Raw genomic sequence first — 19,659 nt, 5'->3', positions numbered from 1 at the left:
ATCTGCAGTTATCCTGAATCGGTGGGTGGTTCTCCTGCTGAGTGAGACCATTTCTCTCCTGCCAAGGGACACCTGGAAGTTATTTGTGAGCAGAGGGGGGAAAGCTTCAGCAACTTGTATGAACTCAGCTCCCAAATCACTTGTATGTATATATATATAAAAAAAAAACCCTCCTCCTAAACAAGTCAGGGGAGCAGGAGTATTGAGAAAACAATTCAACCCCCTGAAAGGCCAGGCACATCAGCAGTAAGCCCATTCTGCAACGCGACTTGCTGCTGTGCAGCTGAGGACAAAGCATTGGAGCCATCCTTCACTGCTGCTGCCCCACTGCCTGCTTGCTTTGGGAGGGACGTGCCTCGGCTTTGTTTGGATGCTGGAATGCCCTTGAAAGCAAAATCCACAGAGACTCAGTGGGCTGGAGACACATTCTGTGTTCGTCACAACCTTGTCTGTGATGAGATGCTGTCATCTGCCATCTCCATGGCAGTCAGCGCTATGGGCGCTTCCCAGCGACTGGAGGTGCTTGGTCCAATTCCCCTTAGCACAGACTTGCTTTCTTTCCAGATGCACAGAGATGGTGCTCCCCAGGTTCTCACGTAGGCCAAGCATGAAGAAAACAAAGCAAAGACTCAGCAGCCTGCTATCATTTAGACAGGCAGAGCTCACACCAGAGGAAAAAAATCCCCGTGCTCTCTGGGTGAGTGCTTATCGTTCCTGGAGTTGGCACAGCAGAGCAGAGCTGCACATGCTTCAGAAAGCAAAGTAATTAATTCTCCTTGCTCCCAGCCACAGCAGTCTCCGTTGTGCAATGTTGCACCACAACTGGCCATGGAGAAACTTTCTTTCCAATCAAAAGAAGTGTTCTTTTCTTTTCTTTTTTTTTTTTTTTTTTTGCTCTGACACAGCAGGGTTGGTCTTTCTTTCAGTGTTGCTGAAGACAATGTCTGCCTTGCCTTTCCACGACCTTCAGAGTGTGGCTCCGTGTTAAGATTTCCATCTTCCTCATTCAAACACTGGCATTCAAACAAAAAAAGATTAAAATTCCTTTTGTTTAAATCCCTAAGAGGGAGCCTTGGAGCATGCTGCTGGTGAGACGCCAGGGTCCGGACTGGGTTGTGCTCCTGGCTCTGCTCTGGCACCAGCGTGGATCTCAAACCCATGGGCCCTCAATCTGGATGCCTGTGTTTCTGGCTGTTTGCCTAACTGTGGTTCAAGCCTGTTCATAGCTGAGCTAGAGAACAGGCTTGGAGCTTGCTTTTCCCCAGCCTGGGGTGTGTCTCTTCTCCATCATGGCTCCAGAAACTGTCAGTGCCCTCTTTCTTTTTCTTAAGATAAGGTGTCAGGGAAAATGTTTCACTTAGAGGGCAGTGAGGCACTGGCACAGCTGCCCGGAGAGGCTGTGGATGCCCCGTCCTTGGAGGCATTCAAGGCCAGGTTGGATGGGGCCCAGGGCAGTCTGGTCTGGTGGGGGGAGCTCTGCCTATGGCAGGGGGTTGGAAGTAGGTGATCTGTAAGGCCCTTTTCAACCCAAGTCATTCTGTGTTTTGCAGCTGCTTCAGGTATGCTCCCCAGAGTCCACCTTACCAAACTGTCCACTCTGTCTGTCATGGTATCAACTGATTCAGTTTAGTGGTAATTCCAAGTTGTGGCAGAGCTCCTTGGCTTTTCATAGCCAGCTTCCTCATCAGTATCTTCTTTTTACATTGAGGTGAATTTGGGAGAGCTGGGCCCGAACCTCTGAGGCCTCAATGTGGCCGATAAGGTGAGGCAGTATTTGGTGTGGATCATGAATTGAAGCTACAGCCAACCCAAGTGGAGGTAGATGTTCTTGGGAGCAGAGCTGAATTTCTGTGAAACCCTGGCTGTGACATCCCTCGTGTCATTGCCTCTTGGAAAAGACTGTGAGAAAGAGTAAGAAATGCAGGACAGTAAGAATTGGATACAAACAAAGATGGCTTCTCCAAAATAATAATATTTTTTTAAAAAGTATGAAGAGGAAGGTTTTGGGTATAAAGAAGTTTCATGGCTATCCTGTTTACTTTGCCCAAGCCAACTTGCTAGCACTGAGTATTTACAGATTTATGTTCAAGACCCATAGACCTCATTTGTAGATTTCCATTAATTACTGATCAAATGGCCACGGAAGTCCTTCATTTCACTGATACCAATGGTCTTCCAGCTCTCTCTGTTTTGGAGAACAAAAAGCTTCCTTTCCATCACTGGTGTACACTTCCCTTACTGCATGGATACAACACTGCCTTCTGCTACAACACTGTGTGTGCCTTCATAGTTGGTTCATTTTCTCCCATTTAAGAGGGTCTTTTTGGTACTGAACATTAGCTAGGGCTAATGGAAGATAATGGGCAAAGTTGCAGTGGTGAAAGTCTTGAATGCTACTTATTCAAATTCAATGCGTAATTATTATTTATCTTAGTTGCTGTTTTACCTGTCTAATTCTCTAAATTCTGAATTCTCAGCGTGTAATTACTGTTATGGCCATAATCACTCAGAACCTATGCCTTGGTCTGCAGCGGTCCAGAAGGTGCTGAGCTCCTGTTCTGGGGATGATCCCTGCATCTGCAGTGCTGCTGCTGCATGCAGCCTCCCTGCCTCCCTTACCAGTTGGATTAAGTGATACTTCCAAAGGTTCGCACCAGGGATTTGAGGTTAAAAACAGTGCCCCTGCAGCAGCTGGGTTGAAAAATGGAATTTTATTTAAATGCTGACGTTTCTGCCCTGAAACTTTCCTCCCTCTGAAATTCTCAACTCTGAGGGTAGCAGATGGGACTGTTATTTCCTGAGCACTCCTGCATGACGTGTGCAACTAAAATGTATCACACGTGATTGCTGGGGCAGAGATGCTTGGTGGCACATTGCAGCCCTACTGCAGTTGGAAACATCAGCAGCTGAGCGTTGGTGACTGGCAAAGAGCGGCCCTCAGCTGATGGCAGGCAAGAGGTGCTCACATCATCCCTTCCTGGACAGAACTTCAAAAACCACACAATCCAATCTATCAGCATTTGGAATCAGATTAGTGCCACAATCCAGGGCAAAGTTTAAAACTGGCATTTTCTGTGCTGGGTGGTTTGTTTTTTTTTTTTGCATCATGAGGGGATACTCACAGCGTATGTCCTCTGGCAGGAAAACTGCTGCTTGTAACTCTAAGATGGGAATTTTCCTGCCTGGTGTCCAGATCAGGTCTTTGTTTTGTTTCATTTAAACATACGGAAACCTTCAGCCAAAAAAACTCTCAACCACTTCCATAAAATCAGGCTAACCAATTTGGCTTGCAAGAGAAATTCCTAGTGGCATTGATTTTGGAAATCTCCAGTGCCTTGCAGGGGAATTACTGCAGAAGGGAAATGGTTGTGCCAGTGCTGCTCTTCATCACCCCTAGAAAAATACATTGAAATTTGGTCAAACTATAAGCAACTGGTAGTAAGAGCATGTTCCTCTACGTGGCAAGGCTGAGTGCACAGTGAATGTCCAGGGATTCTGGGGTGTTTATTGACAGAGAAGTTGTCAAATCCCAGTGGGCTCTTCAAGCAGCCTGGTCACCACTGCTCTGTGGTCTCTGGCCAACACTTCCCAAATGCCCAAATTCAGCTTCTGGCTTCCTCAGGCAGAGCTGTCAGGCGCCCACCTCCCTGAGAACTGGTGCAGGAGATACAACTTGGGTGGTTGTGGACTTTCTGGGCCAAGATAGAACAGCAGTGTCATTGTTGAAGAAGTACTGAGAAGGAAAGGAATGTTGGTCTCCATGCCCTTCCACTGGCAATGGCGGTAGTTTGGCATCAAACTCAAAGCAGCTCATCCTTCGGTGAGATGCTCCTCATGCTGAGTGTGACCATCTGGGATTTGTTCTGCAGGCAAGGTGAGAGCATGAGGTGCAGTTAGGTCAGTGGTAATCCCATAATATACAATAAAAATGCTCAAAAAAGGTCAAGCACAGCAAAAAAACCCTGCGGTTGATGGTTCTTTTCGACCATATTCTTGCATTAGGAGTACCTGGAGGTGACTTTGCTTCAGCTTCCTGGCTGTGAGAGGGATCAGTGCCCTGTCACTCTATTGCATGCCATCCTGGAAGCTCTTCAGCCATGGTCGAGTCTTGTGCTGCAGTGACATCAGCTATGGAAAAAACCTGGAAAAAAACAAAGAAGAGAACTATTTTCAAAGCAAGGCCTGAACAATGGCAGTAGGAAGCAAATGGTGGCTTGTTCCCGATCACCATAGAATCTTGAATTATTTGAGTTGGAAGGGCCTTAAAAGGCCATCTGGTCCAACTCCCTTGCAATGAACTGGGACACCTACTGCTAGATCAGGTTGCTCAGCCTGTCCAGCCTGACCTTGAATGTCTCCAGGGATGGGAATCCACCCCCTCTCTGGGCAGCCTGTTCCAAGTGTCTTATTGAGCAGGCAGGAAAGTTGTGTATGCATGTAAACAATGAACAGCCTCATGTCAGCGTACAAGGAGACATCAGGAAAGCATGGATTACTTCATTCAATTCATTCCTGTCTTCTGAGTGTGTTTGCTTTTTTTTTTTTTTTTTTTTTTTTTACAAGCAACATCATTAAAAATAAAATAGCATTGCACAAATGCCTCCCCCAGACAGGCCGTGTAGAGGAGAGGCAGAGCTCTGCACAGGGAAATTCAGCATCAGCAGCCTGCTTCCATCCATGTGCAATGAAATTCTGTGCCCAAGGACATCCCCGGTCACTGCAGAGCACAAACAGCGCCCTGATTGTGCCTCGCCCTCTCCTGGAGATGCAGTCACTGTGGCATTCCTAATTATAATGAAGCCTGCTTGTGGTGCCCGTTTTGCAAACTTGCTCAGGCATCCACTTGAAAGCAGTCCTTGTGTGGCACTGGGATGCTCCTAAGGAGAAAACAGGATTGGTTTTCTGTGATGAACCCTTGCATTTGAAGTCTTGGTCCCATCCATGACCTGCTCATGCAAACCCATCTGCTTCCAACTGAGGCTGGCAAAGCTGTACTGTTTTGCAAGCAAAGTTTGTTTGCTCCAGGAGAGCTCTGACTTTGATATCTCTGCAGTAACGATTTCCAGGGCTACCACTGTTGTTCTGGCTGAATTGCAGCGATATTCCAGGGCCCTGGTCCCAGCCCCAACCCCACTGTGACTGGTGCTGTGCTAACACAGAAAGCCCACGTGGGCCTGGTTCTGCTGAGAGCTCCTGAGATCCATGGAGCACTGCTGGTTAAACAAAGTAGGTCAGCACTCCAGGCACGGATCCTTACACGCACATTAGCCAGGAGAGATGCAAACTGGAATATTAAGCTGCCAAGTGGCTGTTCAAAACTGTGCACAAGGGCAATTAAAATATTAGCATCCTTTCATGTAAGCAAAGCAAGTAGAAGTGGCAATTAGTTTCCGTTACAACTTGCAGCCCCAGAGGAAAGGCATCAGAGGCGTTTTCTCCTTTGCCACCTGACACTCGCATCCATCCACCCGACAGCCCATGAGGGGACATATGAGGCTGTGGGGGAAATCCAGCTCCATGCAGGCAGCGTTGCTCTGGGCTGCCTCCTGTGCTGCTGTGGTCAATGGCACAGACCAGATACGCACTCACCAACAGGCCACAGGTGCTGCTGGAGCAGTGGGGTTCTTTCCTTACCTTACATTTCAGCCGCAGTGTTGCTGCAGCACTCGCAGGGGTAAGGGACACCCCTGGCACAGCCCTGTGCCCTGGCATGGCACTTCCAGCTGCTGGCATCGCAGACGCCGCTCCCAAACCCTGCAAGCACCCCAAGCATGGGGCAGAGGCTTGGCTCCCCATTCCCAGGCACTCTCATGTGGGAAACAACCATCTGACTCCAGGAAACCAACTATCTGCAGTGGGCCGAGCCATTCATTTTCGTCTGGTGTTTGCCGATTACCACAAACGCAAATCGCAGCTCTGAAGCCACCGAGCTCCCGTTTGCAGTGCAGAGCGGGAAGAGGCCAACGTTGGTTTTCAATTAAGAAGGAGACAAGAAAAAGGTTACCAAAATGTCTAGCCTTTGTTTTATTGAGTTACAACAAATGAGCAACAAGTTAGAAAAGTAGGATTTATTCAAACTCCCTAGCGTTGTACTTGCGTGGTGTGCTGAATCAGGGGTAGGGCCTGGCAGCGCCGCCAGCTCGCGCTCCCACACCCACGCTGCTCCTCCTCAGACCCGCACGCACAGACACCCGCACACAGGAAAACTAGCAGTACTTGAAAACAAGTGCACTCGGGGATCTAGAACTGAGCTAACAATTTAGTGGCAAGGGTTAATCGGAAACGTCAGTTGTGTGCTACAGCTTCTAGAGCTGGAGGATGGACGTTTGTTTCCGTCGTCCGTCTCTGCGCCAGCCGAAGAAAGGCAAATAAGTTCAGGTTATGAAGCGTCATCGTTTTGTCACCCCAACCCCTCTGGGGGTTGTACTACGTGGTCAAACAAAAAGTGCTAAAAATAAAGAAACAAACAGAAAAAAAAAGGCGTTCCAGCAAGATTGTTGGACAGCCGCGGCCCGGCCCGCTTTGTGAGGGGTGGAGCACGGGAGCTGGAGAAGGCGCGCTTCAGAGGAGCATGGGAAAGCAGAGATTTAAATACTTCAGTAGCAGATGGCCATAAAACAAAACAAAAGAAGTCAAAACAGGAAAAAAAGACCCCAAAGCCCCAACCGAACCAGACCGACCCTCCCCTCCCCAAACCCATAGCGCACTGTGTGGGCTGAAATGTAAACGGCTGTGGGGTGGGAACCTGGGATCGGATGTTGATTGGCACCAAAGAGATTCCAAAAAATTGCAAAACTTTCTTCAAAGGCTTCAGAGAGGCTGTGGGCTCTCCTCCCCGGAGGTCTCCAGAAGCCGCCTGGAAGTGGCCATGGGCCCCCTGCTCTGGGTGTCCCTGCTGGAGCTCGTGGTGGGTCACGTGGACCCCGATGTCCCTGCCAGCCTTGGCCATAATGGGATTCAGTGATTCAGAAAAGATCTCCTCTCCCTCCTCCCCACAAAACACACTTCCCTCCCCCAAACCAACCCTAACATTTTCCCATGGCATTGTATGCAAGAATAACTTGCACTTATTAAAAAGTTAACAAAATTTCCACATTGTACAAATCTGTTCCAGTACAGGAAGAGACTGGGCAGGAAAGAGGGTGGGAAAGAAGCTGAGGAGTAACCTATATACAAGGACCCTTTTTTCTTTCTCTCTTTTCTTTCTCAATGCAGTAGTAGGACTTTGGCACTATGAACAACCCCACAACGACGCTCCACCAGAGGATTTCTCGCTGTGCCTCCGCAAGCACGATTTGAGACGTGGAGTCGCAACAAGCTGTCTCACCCCAGGCAGGAAAATAGATGTTCTATTTTCAGACAGAATTTCCCCTTCATTGTCAGGACAGTGCAGCTGATGAGTATCCCTGCAAAAGATTAAAGAAATGTATTACTTTAAAAGATGTTCTGAACAAATACTTGAGCTGTCAGCTAACACAGCATCCAACTTTTACCCCCGAGGATGCACGCGGTGGCACTGCATTTGGTAGGAGCCACACCCTGAAGCCGATCCCTATTGTAGCCTGATGCTGCAGGAGGATGCCAGGTTGGTTTTGTGCTACCAGCACTCTGATGATACCCCCTGCAGACTGCTGATGGGGACACACAGCCCAGCCTTGCCTCTTGCTGATCCCTTGCTGCCACAAACCCATTGGGTAAAGCCTCACACTGATGGAGCAGACAGGGACACAAGGCAAGGCCTCTCCATCGGGGATGACTTTCAGCATGGTTTTCCCCACTGCGCAAAGTGTGGGAGTGCAAGAAGTGCAAGCACTCATGCTGAAGCTGCATGCAGCAGCACAGGGTCACTCCTCTGCACCCATGCTCACCATAACCCTTATTTCACACCTTTTATGAAGGCTGCTCTGTTACCTTCCACAGAAGCAGAAGGCTCTGTCTGGCATCCACAACTCCAAGAGCAAAGCAGCCCAGCCCAAAAGAAGGGCACAGGCCTATGTCAACAGAAAAGGCAAAATCCTCCCCGTCCCTGCAGCCTTTTCTCAGACAACCCCCTGCTCCTTCTAAAAAACTGAGAATGTTTAATGGTTGCTTTGGTTTTGCTTCTCCCTCTGAAGTCCTTCATTGCCGTTCAGCCTGTGTCTCCAATGTAGCTTACTGCTTTCAGGGGAAAAGGCGAGTCAGCTTTTGTTCTGCAGAAACCACTGGGAAGTCCCAGAGTGCCTTCAGGATGCCCAATCTGGGCAGCAGGCACTGCAGCCATCATTATGGATAAAAACATCGAACCACAAGAAAAACGGGAACTTGAACAGAAAGGAAGGGAAACTCCAGTGCTGGTAGATCTTAACCATCTCAGACACTGAGGAATGTGCAAAGCCACCAACAACTGACCTCAGCTCCCAGGGTAGAAAGAGCTGAGGACACCAGCAGAACCCAGACCAACTGATGCTCATCAGCATGATGCAGCAGGAAGAAAAATCATAGAATCACAGACTATCCCAAGTTGGAAGGGACCCACAAGGATCATCGAGTCCAACTCCTGGCTCCACACAGCACCACCCAAAAATAAGACCCTGTGTCTGAGAGCACTGCTCAGATGCTCCTTGTACTCCAGCAGCTCAGGCTGTGCCCATTGCCCTGGGGGGGTTGTTCTGTGTCCATCACCCTCTGGTGAAGAACCTTTCTCTGGGGCTTTGTGGCATGCAGTCCCAGACCTGGCTGTCCTTTGGCATATCTCGGCACAGCTCCTGGAGCTGTAGAATGTGCCCTGTGGGGTCACAGCTGCACAGTGCAGAGATATACTTCAGGACACTGTATGTTTCTATGGCTGGAAGAGCATCTTCTACTTTGCTTGTTCCCACCACAAGCTACAGACTTTGGTGTCTGCACCTTGCAGGGCTGGGGCAGATGGAGGGTGTGGGAACAACAGTTTTTTGGTGAAGAAGTAAATTTCTGAGCAAAAATGAAAGCTCGGGTCTGAGGAAATCTTGGGAAAACCCCACAGGGAGACAACGTTGTGAAAAAACCAGCAATGGCTGCCAGCCAGCTCCTGCTTCCATGGCTGAGCTGTGATTCTTTACTCAGAGGGTGGTGAGGCACTGGCACAGACTGCCCAGAGCACCAGTAGATGTCACATCCCTGGAGGTGTTCAAAGCCAGGCTGGATGGGGCCCTGGGTAGCCTGAGCATGTGGGTGGCAGCCAGCCCATTGCAAGCAGTAGGAAGTAGATGATCTTTAAGGTTCCTTCCAACCTAAGCCAATCTATGACTCTATGATCTGATGGATTTAACATAAGGCCAGTTTCTGTTCATCCGTCTTGCACAAATGGTAAGAAGAGAGCTGATTTTGACCCATGCTGTCAGAAGGCAGGAATCTGCCCACTGATGGACATGAAGTAAGGCACTCTATTGGTACACAAGGGATATGAGACTTCATAATGCAGTATCAGGAGCATTTGTAGTGATGGCTTCAATGCACCTTGTTGCAGCCACTCAGCATCATGAAGGCACCTTACTGAATCAGGGCTAGTGTTCAGGACACCTGATCTTGCTCCATGGAATTCCTGACTTTTGCAAAAGCTTCAAGCAGGCAGAACTGTCCCTAGAGGTCTTCAAGAAGCATGGAGATGTGGCAGTGAGGGACATGGTTCAGTGGGCATGGTGATGATGGGTTGACGGTTGGACTGGATGATCTTAGCAGTCTATTCCAACCTTAATGATTCTACAATTCTAAGCGTAACAGAGATTTTATCAACCTGCGAATGAGATTTCAGAGCCATGTGTGAATTCTGCTCCACTGAGGTCAGGTGGCCATGAAGTTCCATCAACTGCAACAGAAGCAGCAACCACTGAACACACATCACTTTAGAAGAACCCATTTTCTAAGGCATGAGGTACATTTAGGCTGTAATGCAAATACACCCTAATGGCTTGTAGAACTACATGGGGAAATAAAGAGGGACCTGAAAAGTCCTGCAGCAGTTCAGGTTTTATAGAAGCTGCACATGAACTCATGCCACAACAGAAGTACTGAGACTGAATGCAGAAAAACATTCACTTTAAAGTGTGCACGCCAGGCTGAGAACATAACAGCAATGTTAATATCAAAGGAGCATTTCTGCGCAATGTGAAGTTCAGCAGTGGAAATTTCACATCGTGACTGTGGCTGTGCAAGAATCAAGAGGAGGAGAAGTTCCTCTGTCAGCAGTTCAGCACTCAGCCGTGCCTCCTGCCTGCAGCCAGGATGGTAACGTTAACCCCTCTGAGGTGCTGAGGGTTGTGATGTGAGGAATAATCAGACTTCTATGCAAGAACAAGCAGGAACAATCTCACCTTCAAGCCTCTTAGTCTTTCAGCCATACTCAGGATGTCACCTAAGACCTGTTAGTTTAACTCCAAAGTTTTAGTTAAAAATTAAGCAAGACAGTAGATGGCCTTTACTAAACTCAGAGTAAAAATCTATCCTGAAAGAAAAAGCAGACGGATTTTTCATGGTCCCATCAATGCAGAGCATAAGGCTCCCATCTTACATGTCACCATGGCCGGTCTCATATGGGCACCAGAAAGCAGGTGACAGCAATTTTGGGCCGAGATGTGCTGGGAGGGTAAAGCAGAACAAAAGAGAGAAAGGCTTTGGGCCTCTGTCCTGCAAAACGGTCGTCTGGACTTCCTGAGTGACTTGTATTGTGAAAACCCTGCTCTGGTACATCTCTTGTCAGCAGGCACATTTTACAGCCTTTTGAAAGCTCCTCAGCAAAAGAATAAAGTGATGAAAGTTTATTGCAAAGTTCCTGTTGAAGTTCATCTCTGATGGCCCTTGGACCCCCCCTTCTGCTGTGGAGCTCCATGGTCAGCACCAGAGTGCAGCACGAGAGCTTTGTGAGAAAGCAGTCCTAGGTCCCCTCCTCTGCTACAGAATCATAAATCATTAAGGTTGAAAAAGACCACTGAGATCATCTAGTCCAAACATCCACCTACCACCAGTATTATCCACTAAACCTTATTTCTCAGGGCAACATCTCCACATTTCTTGACCTTCAGCGACAGTGACTCCACCACCTCCTTGGACAGGCTGTTCCAATGCCTCATCACTCTTCTGAGAAGAAATTTTTCCTAACATCCAACCTGAACCTCTTGTGGCACAACCTGAGGCCATTCCCTCTCATCCTATCGCTGTTACCTGAGGGAAGAGGCTGACTCCCACCTCACCACAGCCTCCTTTCAGGGAGTTGTAGAGAGCGATAAGGTCTCCCCTGAGCTTCCTCTTCTATGACTGAACAATCCCAGTTCCCTCAGCTGCTCCCCATAAAATTTGTGCTCCAGATCCTCCACAGCCTCTCTACCCTTCTCTGGACACACTTCAGGGCCTCCATGTCTGTCTTGTAGTGAGGGGCCTAACGCTGAAGACAGCACTCGAGGTGCGGCCTTACTAGGGCTGAGTACAGAGGGTTGATCACCCCCCTGCTCCTGCTGGCTGCACTATTTCTGCTACAAGCCAGGATGCCATTGGCCTTCTTGGCCACCTGGGCACACTGCTGGCTCATGTTCAGACGAACATCGACCAACACTCCCAGACCCTTTTCCTCCGTGACGCTTTTCAGCCTCTGGGTCTCACCCCATTACCAATCCTCACCCACAGCCCATCTCTTCTCAGTTACGTTAGTGTAAGCATGTATAGCTGAAACAGCAAAATGATGTGCAATAACAAACCTGAGGAAAAAAAAAAATCCAACAGTGCAGTTATTCATTGCTTATTTGATTTAAAACACCAGATCAGAGCCCAGCTTTGGTTTCCTATGTGGCTGCTCCCCATGTACCTCTGCAGCACCAGCACAGCGACACGAGACACCCCCAGCTCTATGCAGCCAGCACAGACTGCTAAGAAAAATCTGTACCTCCACAACATGGAATGGTTCAGTCCCAGCACTAACTCTTCAATAGCAAATAGCCTTAGTGCAAGCGTGGGGACTTCTACCAGTCCTGGCTATTGTACTTCCTTTTCAAAAGTTTTAAAAGCAAATACTGACGTACCTTATACTTGTTAGACATCAGGGGACTATTAATTCTTTCTGAAAGATGTGTTCTTTAATTGTCAGTGCTGTGTTTTCTGTCAGGTATATCCTAGCTTAAGGAGACTCCAGCTTGGGAGAGTCGAGCTCTGATCCCATACATGCATAAAACATTAAAGGTTGGTGACCTCAGCTCAACACACCATTGAGAAGTGCTGACCGTACTTGCTCCAGTTTATACCTGTCTAACTGCAATCAGAAACAGACTTCAGGTCTCTGAACAACACATCCTTTCACACTGAAATACCATGTAACACTCCCCTCCTAAAAAAATGGCCCCACAGCTTGCTTTTAAATTCAGGATCCTGTGAAAAAAAGCTGCTAAAACACCCACACAGCTTAGTCTGGGGCATTTCCTAAACATTTATAGAGTAAGCAAGCAGAACAAAGCAGGCTGGAGACAGTTCTCACCTGCAAGAGGAAGAGAGCACATTTGCATGAGCCACTTCAGGCCCTACAGCATTTTTTTTTTGCTTGCTGTTGCATACAGAAACATCTCGGGCCCAGGCCCTTCCCCCAGACAGCTTTTATTCTGTGTCAAAGGAAGGAGAAGAGGTGCAAAGCCAGGCATGGCCTCTGTTTGCGGGAGATCATCAACCTGTTAGCAAGGGGACTGTTAGTGGTCACTAACTAACACTAACGAGTGTCACCTAGTCAGTCTCTGCATGGCACCACTGATATGTTTTACATCAACCTCTGCAGAAGTTACGCTTAAAGGTAGACATTTCAGGATTTAATCAATTGATGCAAAAAAAAAAAAAAAAAAAAAAAAAAAATTGCCCTTAATGGGATTTGACCTACAAGGAGAAAAGGAACCAGGCAAATGGTGCTAACCCCTGCCTACCAAGCAGCTGCTTCCATTTACAGGATGGCCATCCCTTATATTCAGGCACTCAGCAGGCACCAGGATCCAGCTCCAGGGATCTGCACTGAAAAGGGGCTATGAGACACTGGAAGCACCCCAGAGTGAGGCCAGCTCTGAGAAGCAGGATACCCCAAGCATTACCTGTCTATACGTGGGCAGTGTCTCCAGATATACTTTCAGAGTCAAAGTCTGCCATTTCTGCCTGGCCCTCAGGTGCTGCCTGGCTCCACGTGTCCATGCAGTCGGATGCGGCGTCATCCTCGCCCACCGTCACCTCCACCCAGTTGACCTCCACCGGGTGCTCCTCATTCTCCTCGCGTCCGTCGTGGCTGTTGCACTCCAACCTGTCTGTACCCTCTGCTTGATTCCCCAACAAAGAGTCTTTCAGTGGTTCGCAGTCTCTTTTTGGTCTCACCACCAGCTTCCCCGCGTTCTCTTCATTCAGCTTTTTGTGCTCCTGGTAATGCTGCCGAGACGCCTCATTACCATTCTTTGGACTCTCAATGAGTTTTGATCCCTTTTTCTGATTCTGCTCATTATGACCATCAGCATACTGCTGCTGGTACTGGTCAACCCATTTAAGCAACCCCGATCTTAGCGAGGACCGGTTTTCCTTGAACCAGCGAACAATTTCAGTTCTTGTGAGCCCAGTCTGGGATGCTAGCTGGTCATACTCTTGTGGTGTTGGCCACTGGGTTCTTGCAAATGTACTTTTCAGTAGATGAATTTGCTCCTGGGTTTTCTTAAGTGTGGCAGAGGATCCCGATAAAGCACCGGGGAGCTGGGAGCTGTTCATCAGTTCTGCTTGGCTTATTGCACCATTGGGAGTTCCTTGTTCCTTAATTTTTCGGTACGATCCCATTGAGTCCAAGACAGCTTGCTCCATGCTGTCCCTTATCTTTCTCCTCTCGGAGAACCAGGAATCAATCTCTCTCCTGCTCAGCTTCGTCTCCACTCGAAGCCTGTCCAATTCTCCCTGGGTCGGAAAAGAACATCGTAGGAAACTCTCCTCAAGGGCCCTGAGCTGCTCTTGGCTTTTCTCTTTGAACCTCTGGGGTGCAAAATCTGCATATGGGTGGAACGAGCGGCTGTGTCGGCCCAGTGAAGGTGCTATTGGATCCTTCCCTAAAGCATCACCAGCAACTTGCACGATGCCCCGCTGACTTCTGTACCTGTGGTCACTGAACCACTTCTTGATCTCGCTCCTGGAGAGCCCCGTTGCCTCTATCAGCCGGTAGACTTCCGTGTCATCAGGAAACTGGCTTGCTATGAAACTGGCCCTCAGCTCTGCTATCTGCTCCTTGGTCTTTTTTCGCTCGCTGGCAGGTGTCAATGGTACAGCAGTCAGCTTGGCAGGACTCTCAGGCATCTGAACTACATGAGGTCGCTTGGCCTCAGGGACGTTTGACAGGGTCTGTATTGTCCTCTTCTGTCCCTGGTTTGGGGCAACAGCAAGTGTGATTGGTGAACAGGAAACTGCTGACCCATTTGAAACAGGAGTTAAAACCAGACCAGTCTGGCCCAGTATCTGACAAGGCAAAGCTGTCTGGATGATAGGAGGGGGAATTTTTGCAGTTGTCAAAGGAGCTGGCAGGACGGTGATGGTCTGGGGGACTGCCTGGATAGTACCATTGAACATCTTCTTTCTTGCCTCTTCCACTTCTTCAGGTGACCAGCTGATACCATGCTTCAAACGTTGCGTAGCAAACCAGATTCGGATCTGTTCTTCAGGATGCTTTGATGCTGCTGTCAACCACGACAATTCTGCTTGCGTGGGGTAAGGAAATTTGTTAAAGGAGTTAATCATGGTTGCATTAGTGTCCAGTGCAGAGTTGTATTTGGTACTGTTCAGAGGTACCGGGACCTTGGGTACAAGGTTAATATTTGGTGGTAGCTGTACAGAGGGCATAACGTGAGCTAACACATCTTGGAGAAGGTCTCCGTTTATACACGCGATAGCTTCAGTGGCTTCAGTTATGATGCGGGGGAGAGAACCATCCACGTGGTTTTCTGTAACTCCCTCTTCTGGCTTTTTGGGACCCTTCTTGGTTTCCCCTTTAGGCTTTCCCAATTTCATCATTGGCGTTTTACTCACACTAATTCCCCCATGAAGTGAATCCTCACACTCTGCATTTTCTAGCCCACTGCTCGTGACGGTGACATCATTAGTGGTGGTCTCAATGGACTGCTCTAAAACAGTCTGGTTATTGCGTTTAATTAATTTCAGTTTAAAGTTACTCTCTCCTGGGTGGTACTTTGTGTTGTGGTCAGATAAAGAATCGTATTTTTTGGTTGTGAAGTTGCATTCAGCACAGACATAAAGGGGGTTGAGAATGACATTCGGATGCTGAGTGTCAACATGCTCTGTAAATTCATTTAAGTTTTGTGTAGAGTAAGGGCAGTATTTACACTCATAACCACCCTGAGGTTTCTTAGACTGATTTTCAGCAGGGGGCTTAGCCTCAACCACTTCACACTCTTTCACTGAGCTTTCTGAAGGCCAAGTTTTTTTAGCATCCTGCTGTGGTGTGCCAGGCCCCTTCTCCTTAGCCGTTTCTGCACCCTCCAGGACTTCCTGCTCCACCACTTCAGAGGTTCGCACCATACAGGGAGTTGTTGACTTTCTTTTGCTAGCCATGGCAGGCCAGGCTCCCAGAAGGTGCACTCCCAGAAGGTAACTTCTTTGACAGGCTGAGCAATAAACTGGAAAGATCTTGTGAACGGCTCCAACCTTCCTTGTTTGCTTGACTCTTGTTTTGTTTAATAAAGGATTTCAGCCCCAGCTGTGACCATCAGCTCACATCAGCTGCATGACACCTGTGAAACAAAGCACACCCATTAGGCACTGATCTGTAAAACATGGCTTTTGCAGAAAGCCACCACTCAAGATAGGTGCATTTACAATACCATTTTGGACAACGCTGAACTCTTCCTCTTGCTACTCGCCCCATCAACTTAAGAGGAAAAATCTGTCCACAAAGAATAAAAGTGGACAATTCACAGTGAAGTGTGTCACAGGTAGAAAATGGCTTTGAAACAAACAGGGGAAGCTGAACAGACAGGAGGTTTTAATCTCCACGAGAGTCAATGCATTTAGCTGGGAAAGAAAGCAGATGCTGCTATAAATACTATACCTTTTTATAGAAGCTGTAGTTTCTATTAATTATTATTTTGAAGCATGCAGATTTGAAATTGAGTGTGATTATTAAACTTAATTACTTCCCACTGTCACTTACCTTGTAAATATGTCTAGTAAATGATTGTGGTTACTAATGATGGGTGATTTCTAAATAAAGCTATGGGGCTTGCCTTGCTCGTAAAAGTAAAGGCAGAGAGAGGCGTTAATGCAAATCAGCGTTTTCAGAGGTCTGTGTCTTGATTAGAGCAGATCAGTGGAGGCCTATCAAGTCTCTTCTGGAATGAAAGTTTCCTTAAAACACCACTTTTCCCCAAATATTGATTGACAGACAGTTAGCAAAGGTCCAAGACACCCTCAGATACCTTTTAAATAGGGTCCCTTGTTGTGACCCTATTGATATTCCCATCAAGTCCTGATCTGTGCACTTAAATGCCTACAGAATTAAACAATATAATCCATTTTTAAAGCATGATTCACACAATAAAGTGGTTTTGGAGTTCCCAAATGTAATAATTCCATCAAAATATGTATTTTTAAAAGGATACGAAGTCAATATCAGTCAGTATAACCACAAAGGAAGAAAAACTACACTGGCTGTGTTATGATCTATCCATGCTCATCAGGACTGAGTGGATGGAGTGTAATTTAGTAGCTGTAACAGTCTCATCACTCAAAAAAATAAATTGACATAACTCTCCTATTTGACAAGATACCTTTTTTAATGATTCCTTGATTCTACTTTGCTACTCCTCCTGATCAGACAGGCTTGGATCTGTAACACTTCCAGGCCTGATGGGAAACTCACTGTTTGCCATCCATGGGATGGGATGTGGGGGGCACCAGGGCTTATGGGCTGCCATTATCATTACCCAAAGCATCAGCACCTACGAGCAACCCATGTTTTGGGTTTCTGCCATCTCTCTCTTTAAAAAAAAAAAAGTGTATATATATATATCCCTTTTAATAATAAGCAAGTAGATGAACAGTGGAACAAGTGATGCCCGGTTTTCTGCAGATTTGTGCTGACTGACCTTTAAACTGGATTACACTGAATATTCTGTTATTTCCACATATTCCTTCAAAATTCCCCTCTATTTACCCACACAATCATCCTCCCACAGAGTACTTTGTCTGAGGTCTATGGCTTGCTGTGTCCCACTGCAGATGGGATCAGAAACACAAACACACAACTGTCTGAACACTCCTCTTCCTGCCCACTCGTTTTTAATGAAGTGTGCAGAACTTCAATCATCTCTGATGCTTCTTCCCTGTATCAGATCTGGCTGAAATGGGTCAAAAGGTGAAAGAAGGGTGCAGGATCAGCTGCCTAAGCCAGGCTGCTGCTGGAAACAAGGTGCAGGTAATGGGGTCACCTCCTTCTGCCCTGCAGATCCCACTGCACTTGTGACATTGATGTTTGTAGACAAGGGAAGGAAAGTGCAATGCCTCATCCTGGAAAAGGGTGGTGGAGATGAGAATGGAGCACAGCTCCCTGATGCTCCTTTGCTTCTCTGCTACCCAGGCCATGCTGCTTCACTTAATGGTCTGCTCCTTTTCTGATGTGTGACCTTCTGCAAAATTCATGCGGCAACATTGGCAAAAGGAAGAAAGTCAAAAGGCATCAAAGACAGAGCAAGGCTTATTTATATTTCACTATCACCCCCTTCTTACCCAAAAAAGAAGTAAGAAAGGGCTGAGAACAAAAAGATAAAGGAATGGGATGGGAGAAAATGAGTGGAGAAAAAGAACTATCTAGGTTACTGCTTTGGATCAATCAAATGTTTCTTAAAAATGTTGAATGTGTTGACTTTCTGGAAGCTCAGCAAGCTCTCTGCCATGTCAGGTAGCTGTGCCAAACTCTCACCTCTCATCAGGACATGAAGATCAGCCTCAAGCAAGGATGCTCTGACACTAAGCGAAGGCCAAGCTCTCTCCAAAACATATATACAAGGTGGATGGGTGAAAAATTCTGTCAACAACAGTTTTAATAGAAATTTTTACACGCAGTTTCTGTTTTATGGCACAGTGTTTTTCTATATTTCTAACTGCTTTGCTAACTCTACACACTGAATAGTTTTTCCGCCGCATAGGAATCCTTATCCACCATAGTGGATAGTTTGGGAAGTCGAGAACAAAACAAATGAGTTCCAACCCAAGATGGGAACAAGATGCTTGTTTTCAGAAGGGAAGTTTTAGGAGACCACAACCAGTCAGATCACCTTTGTCCTTCAACCTCAATGCCAGGAGCTTCCTGAAAGAGGGGGAGGAAAGTGAGGCCCAGCAACTGTGTGAGCGAGGAGTTTATTGAGACCTCCAAGCCACTGTCCCCTGAGGACCTTGGTGAGTGCCTCACTAGGGATAAACCCATGTGAAGTTGCTCTGGATCTCTAATGAAGAACATGGAGCAGCCATACCACAGCTCTGAGAGACAGGCAACGTAAACACACAATGACTGCACAAACCATTGGGTTTTACCCACTGGTGGCTGGTCCTCCAGTTGGCGGTGACTCCCAGCATTTGTTGGGAGACACAAGATACTCCTCAGCAATAACCAAAGCTCAGCAAGCACCATGTCGAGGTTGGAACACAAGTCACCCTTCACTACCTAGCCCATGTTTACCATGCTCCAAGGGACAAAATTCACACCCAGTAATCAATGAATGGGGCTGCACCAGGGACAGACTTCTCCTGGCAAACTGTGTCACTAAATCCATGGGTTGGATCAAGACAAGTGACCTCAATTTTGGGCTGCTGTCACCACGCTGCATGGCTACAGATGTGCTAGTGGCAGTTTTCCCAAGCACAGAGAAAGGCAGCCCTTGCCCCTGCAGCTGCCCTGCCTTATCTTCTGTGGGGTTTGTCATGCTGAACAGGGGAAAAAAAGATCATAAAAAATTTTCATGTTATTGCTTTAAATTTGAATTTTTGTTTTTAAATGAAGCAGCAACAGGCAGCCAGGTTAAAACCAAAAGCACTCGCCTCCAAGTAGACAGCTGCCTCCGTGAACCAGCTCCAAAGCAAACCACAGAGACTGTTTGCAGCAACAGGAGCTTTCAGTTTGCTTTGCTTCTGCAAAGCAATCATGATGGGAGCACGTAGGTCAGAAGCAATGTGTTCTTTTCAGCATCTCTGCTCAAAAAGTATGGTTATGAGAGAGGCCCCAGTCTGGTTTTGTTTAATTTCCAAGAGCTAACAAACGAACCCAGCCACAGCTCTCTGATCTTTCAAAGCCCAGCTCAAAGGCTCCGGAGCATCAGGCAGAAGAACAAAGTGGCAACTCAGTGGTGACTTGGTGCGTGAGCAGAGCAATGCCAGATCCCTTTGCTGCTTGCCTGGCTCCGAGGCTGGGAAACTGCAGAGCACCATGCAGGGAAAGTAAGCCATGTTTTCAGGTCTGCCTGTCACTGGAAAAAACGTCTGCTTGGGTAGGAATGCCACCTTCCAGCAGAGAAAGGTATCTTCTGCCTCTATGGGTTTCTCAAGTGAAGAAAGTTTGGGTGGTGAAAGAACTTTCACCTTGGTAAAGCTCTGTCTCAGTGCATTCGTCAGTTCAGAGCTGTCAAAAACAATGCAACCTGCGTGCTCCAGTGG

The 19,659-nt window shown here is 47.4% G+C and overlaps 1 protein-coding gene across 22 annotated transcripts in view; it reads right to left on the bottom strand.

Annotated features, from left to right (window-relative positions):
* Positions 1-6,000: 6,000 nt before the first annotated feature.
* Positions 6,001-19,659, bottom strand: part of ZHX2 (zinc fingers and homeoboxes 2) — a 67,919-nt gene continuing 54,260 nt past the window's right edge. For all 22 annotated transcript variants that reach the window (XM_046938290.1, XM_046938286.1, XM_046938287.1 and 19 more), the window contains 2 exons: positions 13,071-15,746; positions 6,001-7,406 (listed from right to left, as the gene is read on the bottom strand). In XM_046938290.1, the coding sequence (XP_046794246.1) occupies positions 13,075-15,567 (2,493 nt within the window). In that variant the 5' untranslated portion in view covers positions 15,568-15,746 and the 3' untranslated portion in view covers positions 6,001-7,406; positions 13,071-13,074. The remainder of the gene's footprint in view (positions 7,407-13,070; positions 15,747-19,659) is intronic.

The sequence above is a fragment of the Gallus gallus genome, chromosome 2 (genome assembly GCF_016699485.2).
Source record: "Gallus gallus isolate bGalGal1 chromosome 2, bGalGal1.mat.broiler.GRCg7b, whole genome shotgun sequence".
Lineage (NCBI taxonomy): Eukaryota > Metazoa > Chordata > Aves > Galliformes > Phasianidae > Gallus > Gallus gallus.
The sequence above is the reverse complement of the archived record's forward strand: the minus strand, read 5'-3'. Positions and strand labels throughout refer to the sequence as shown.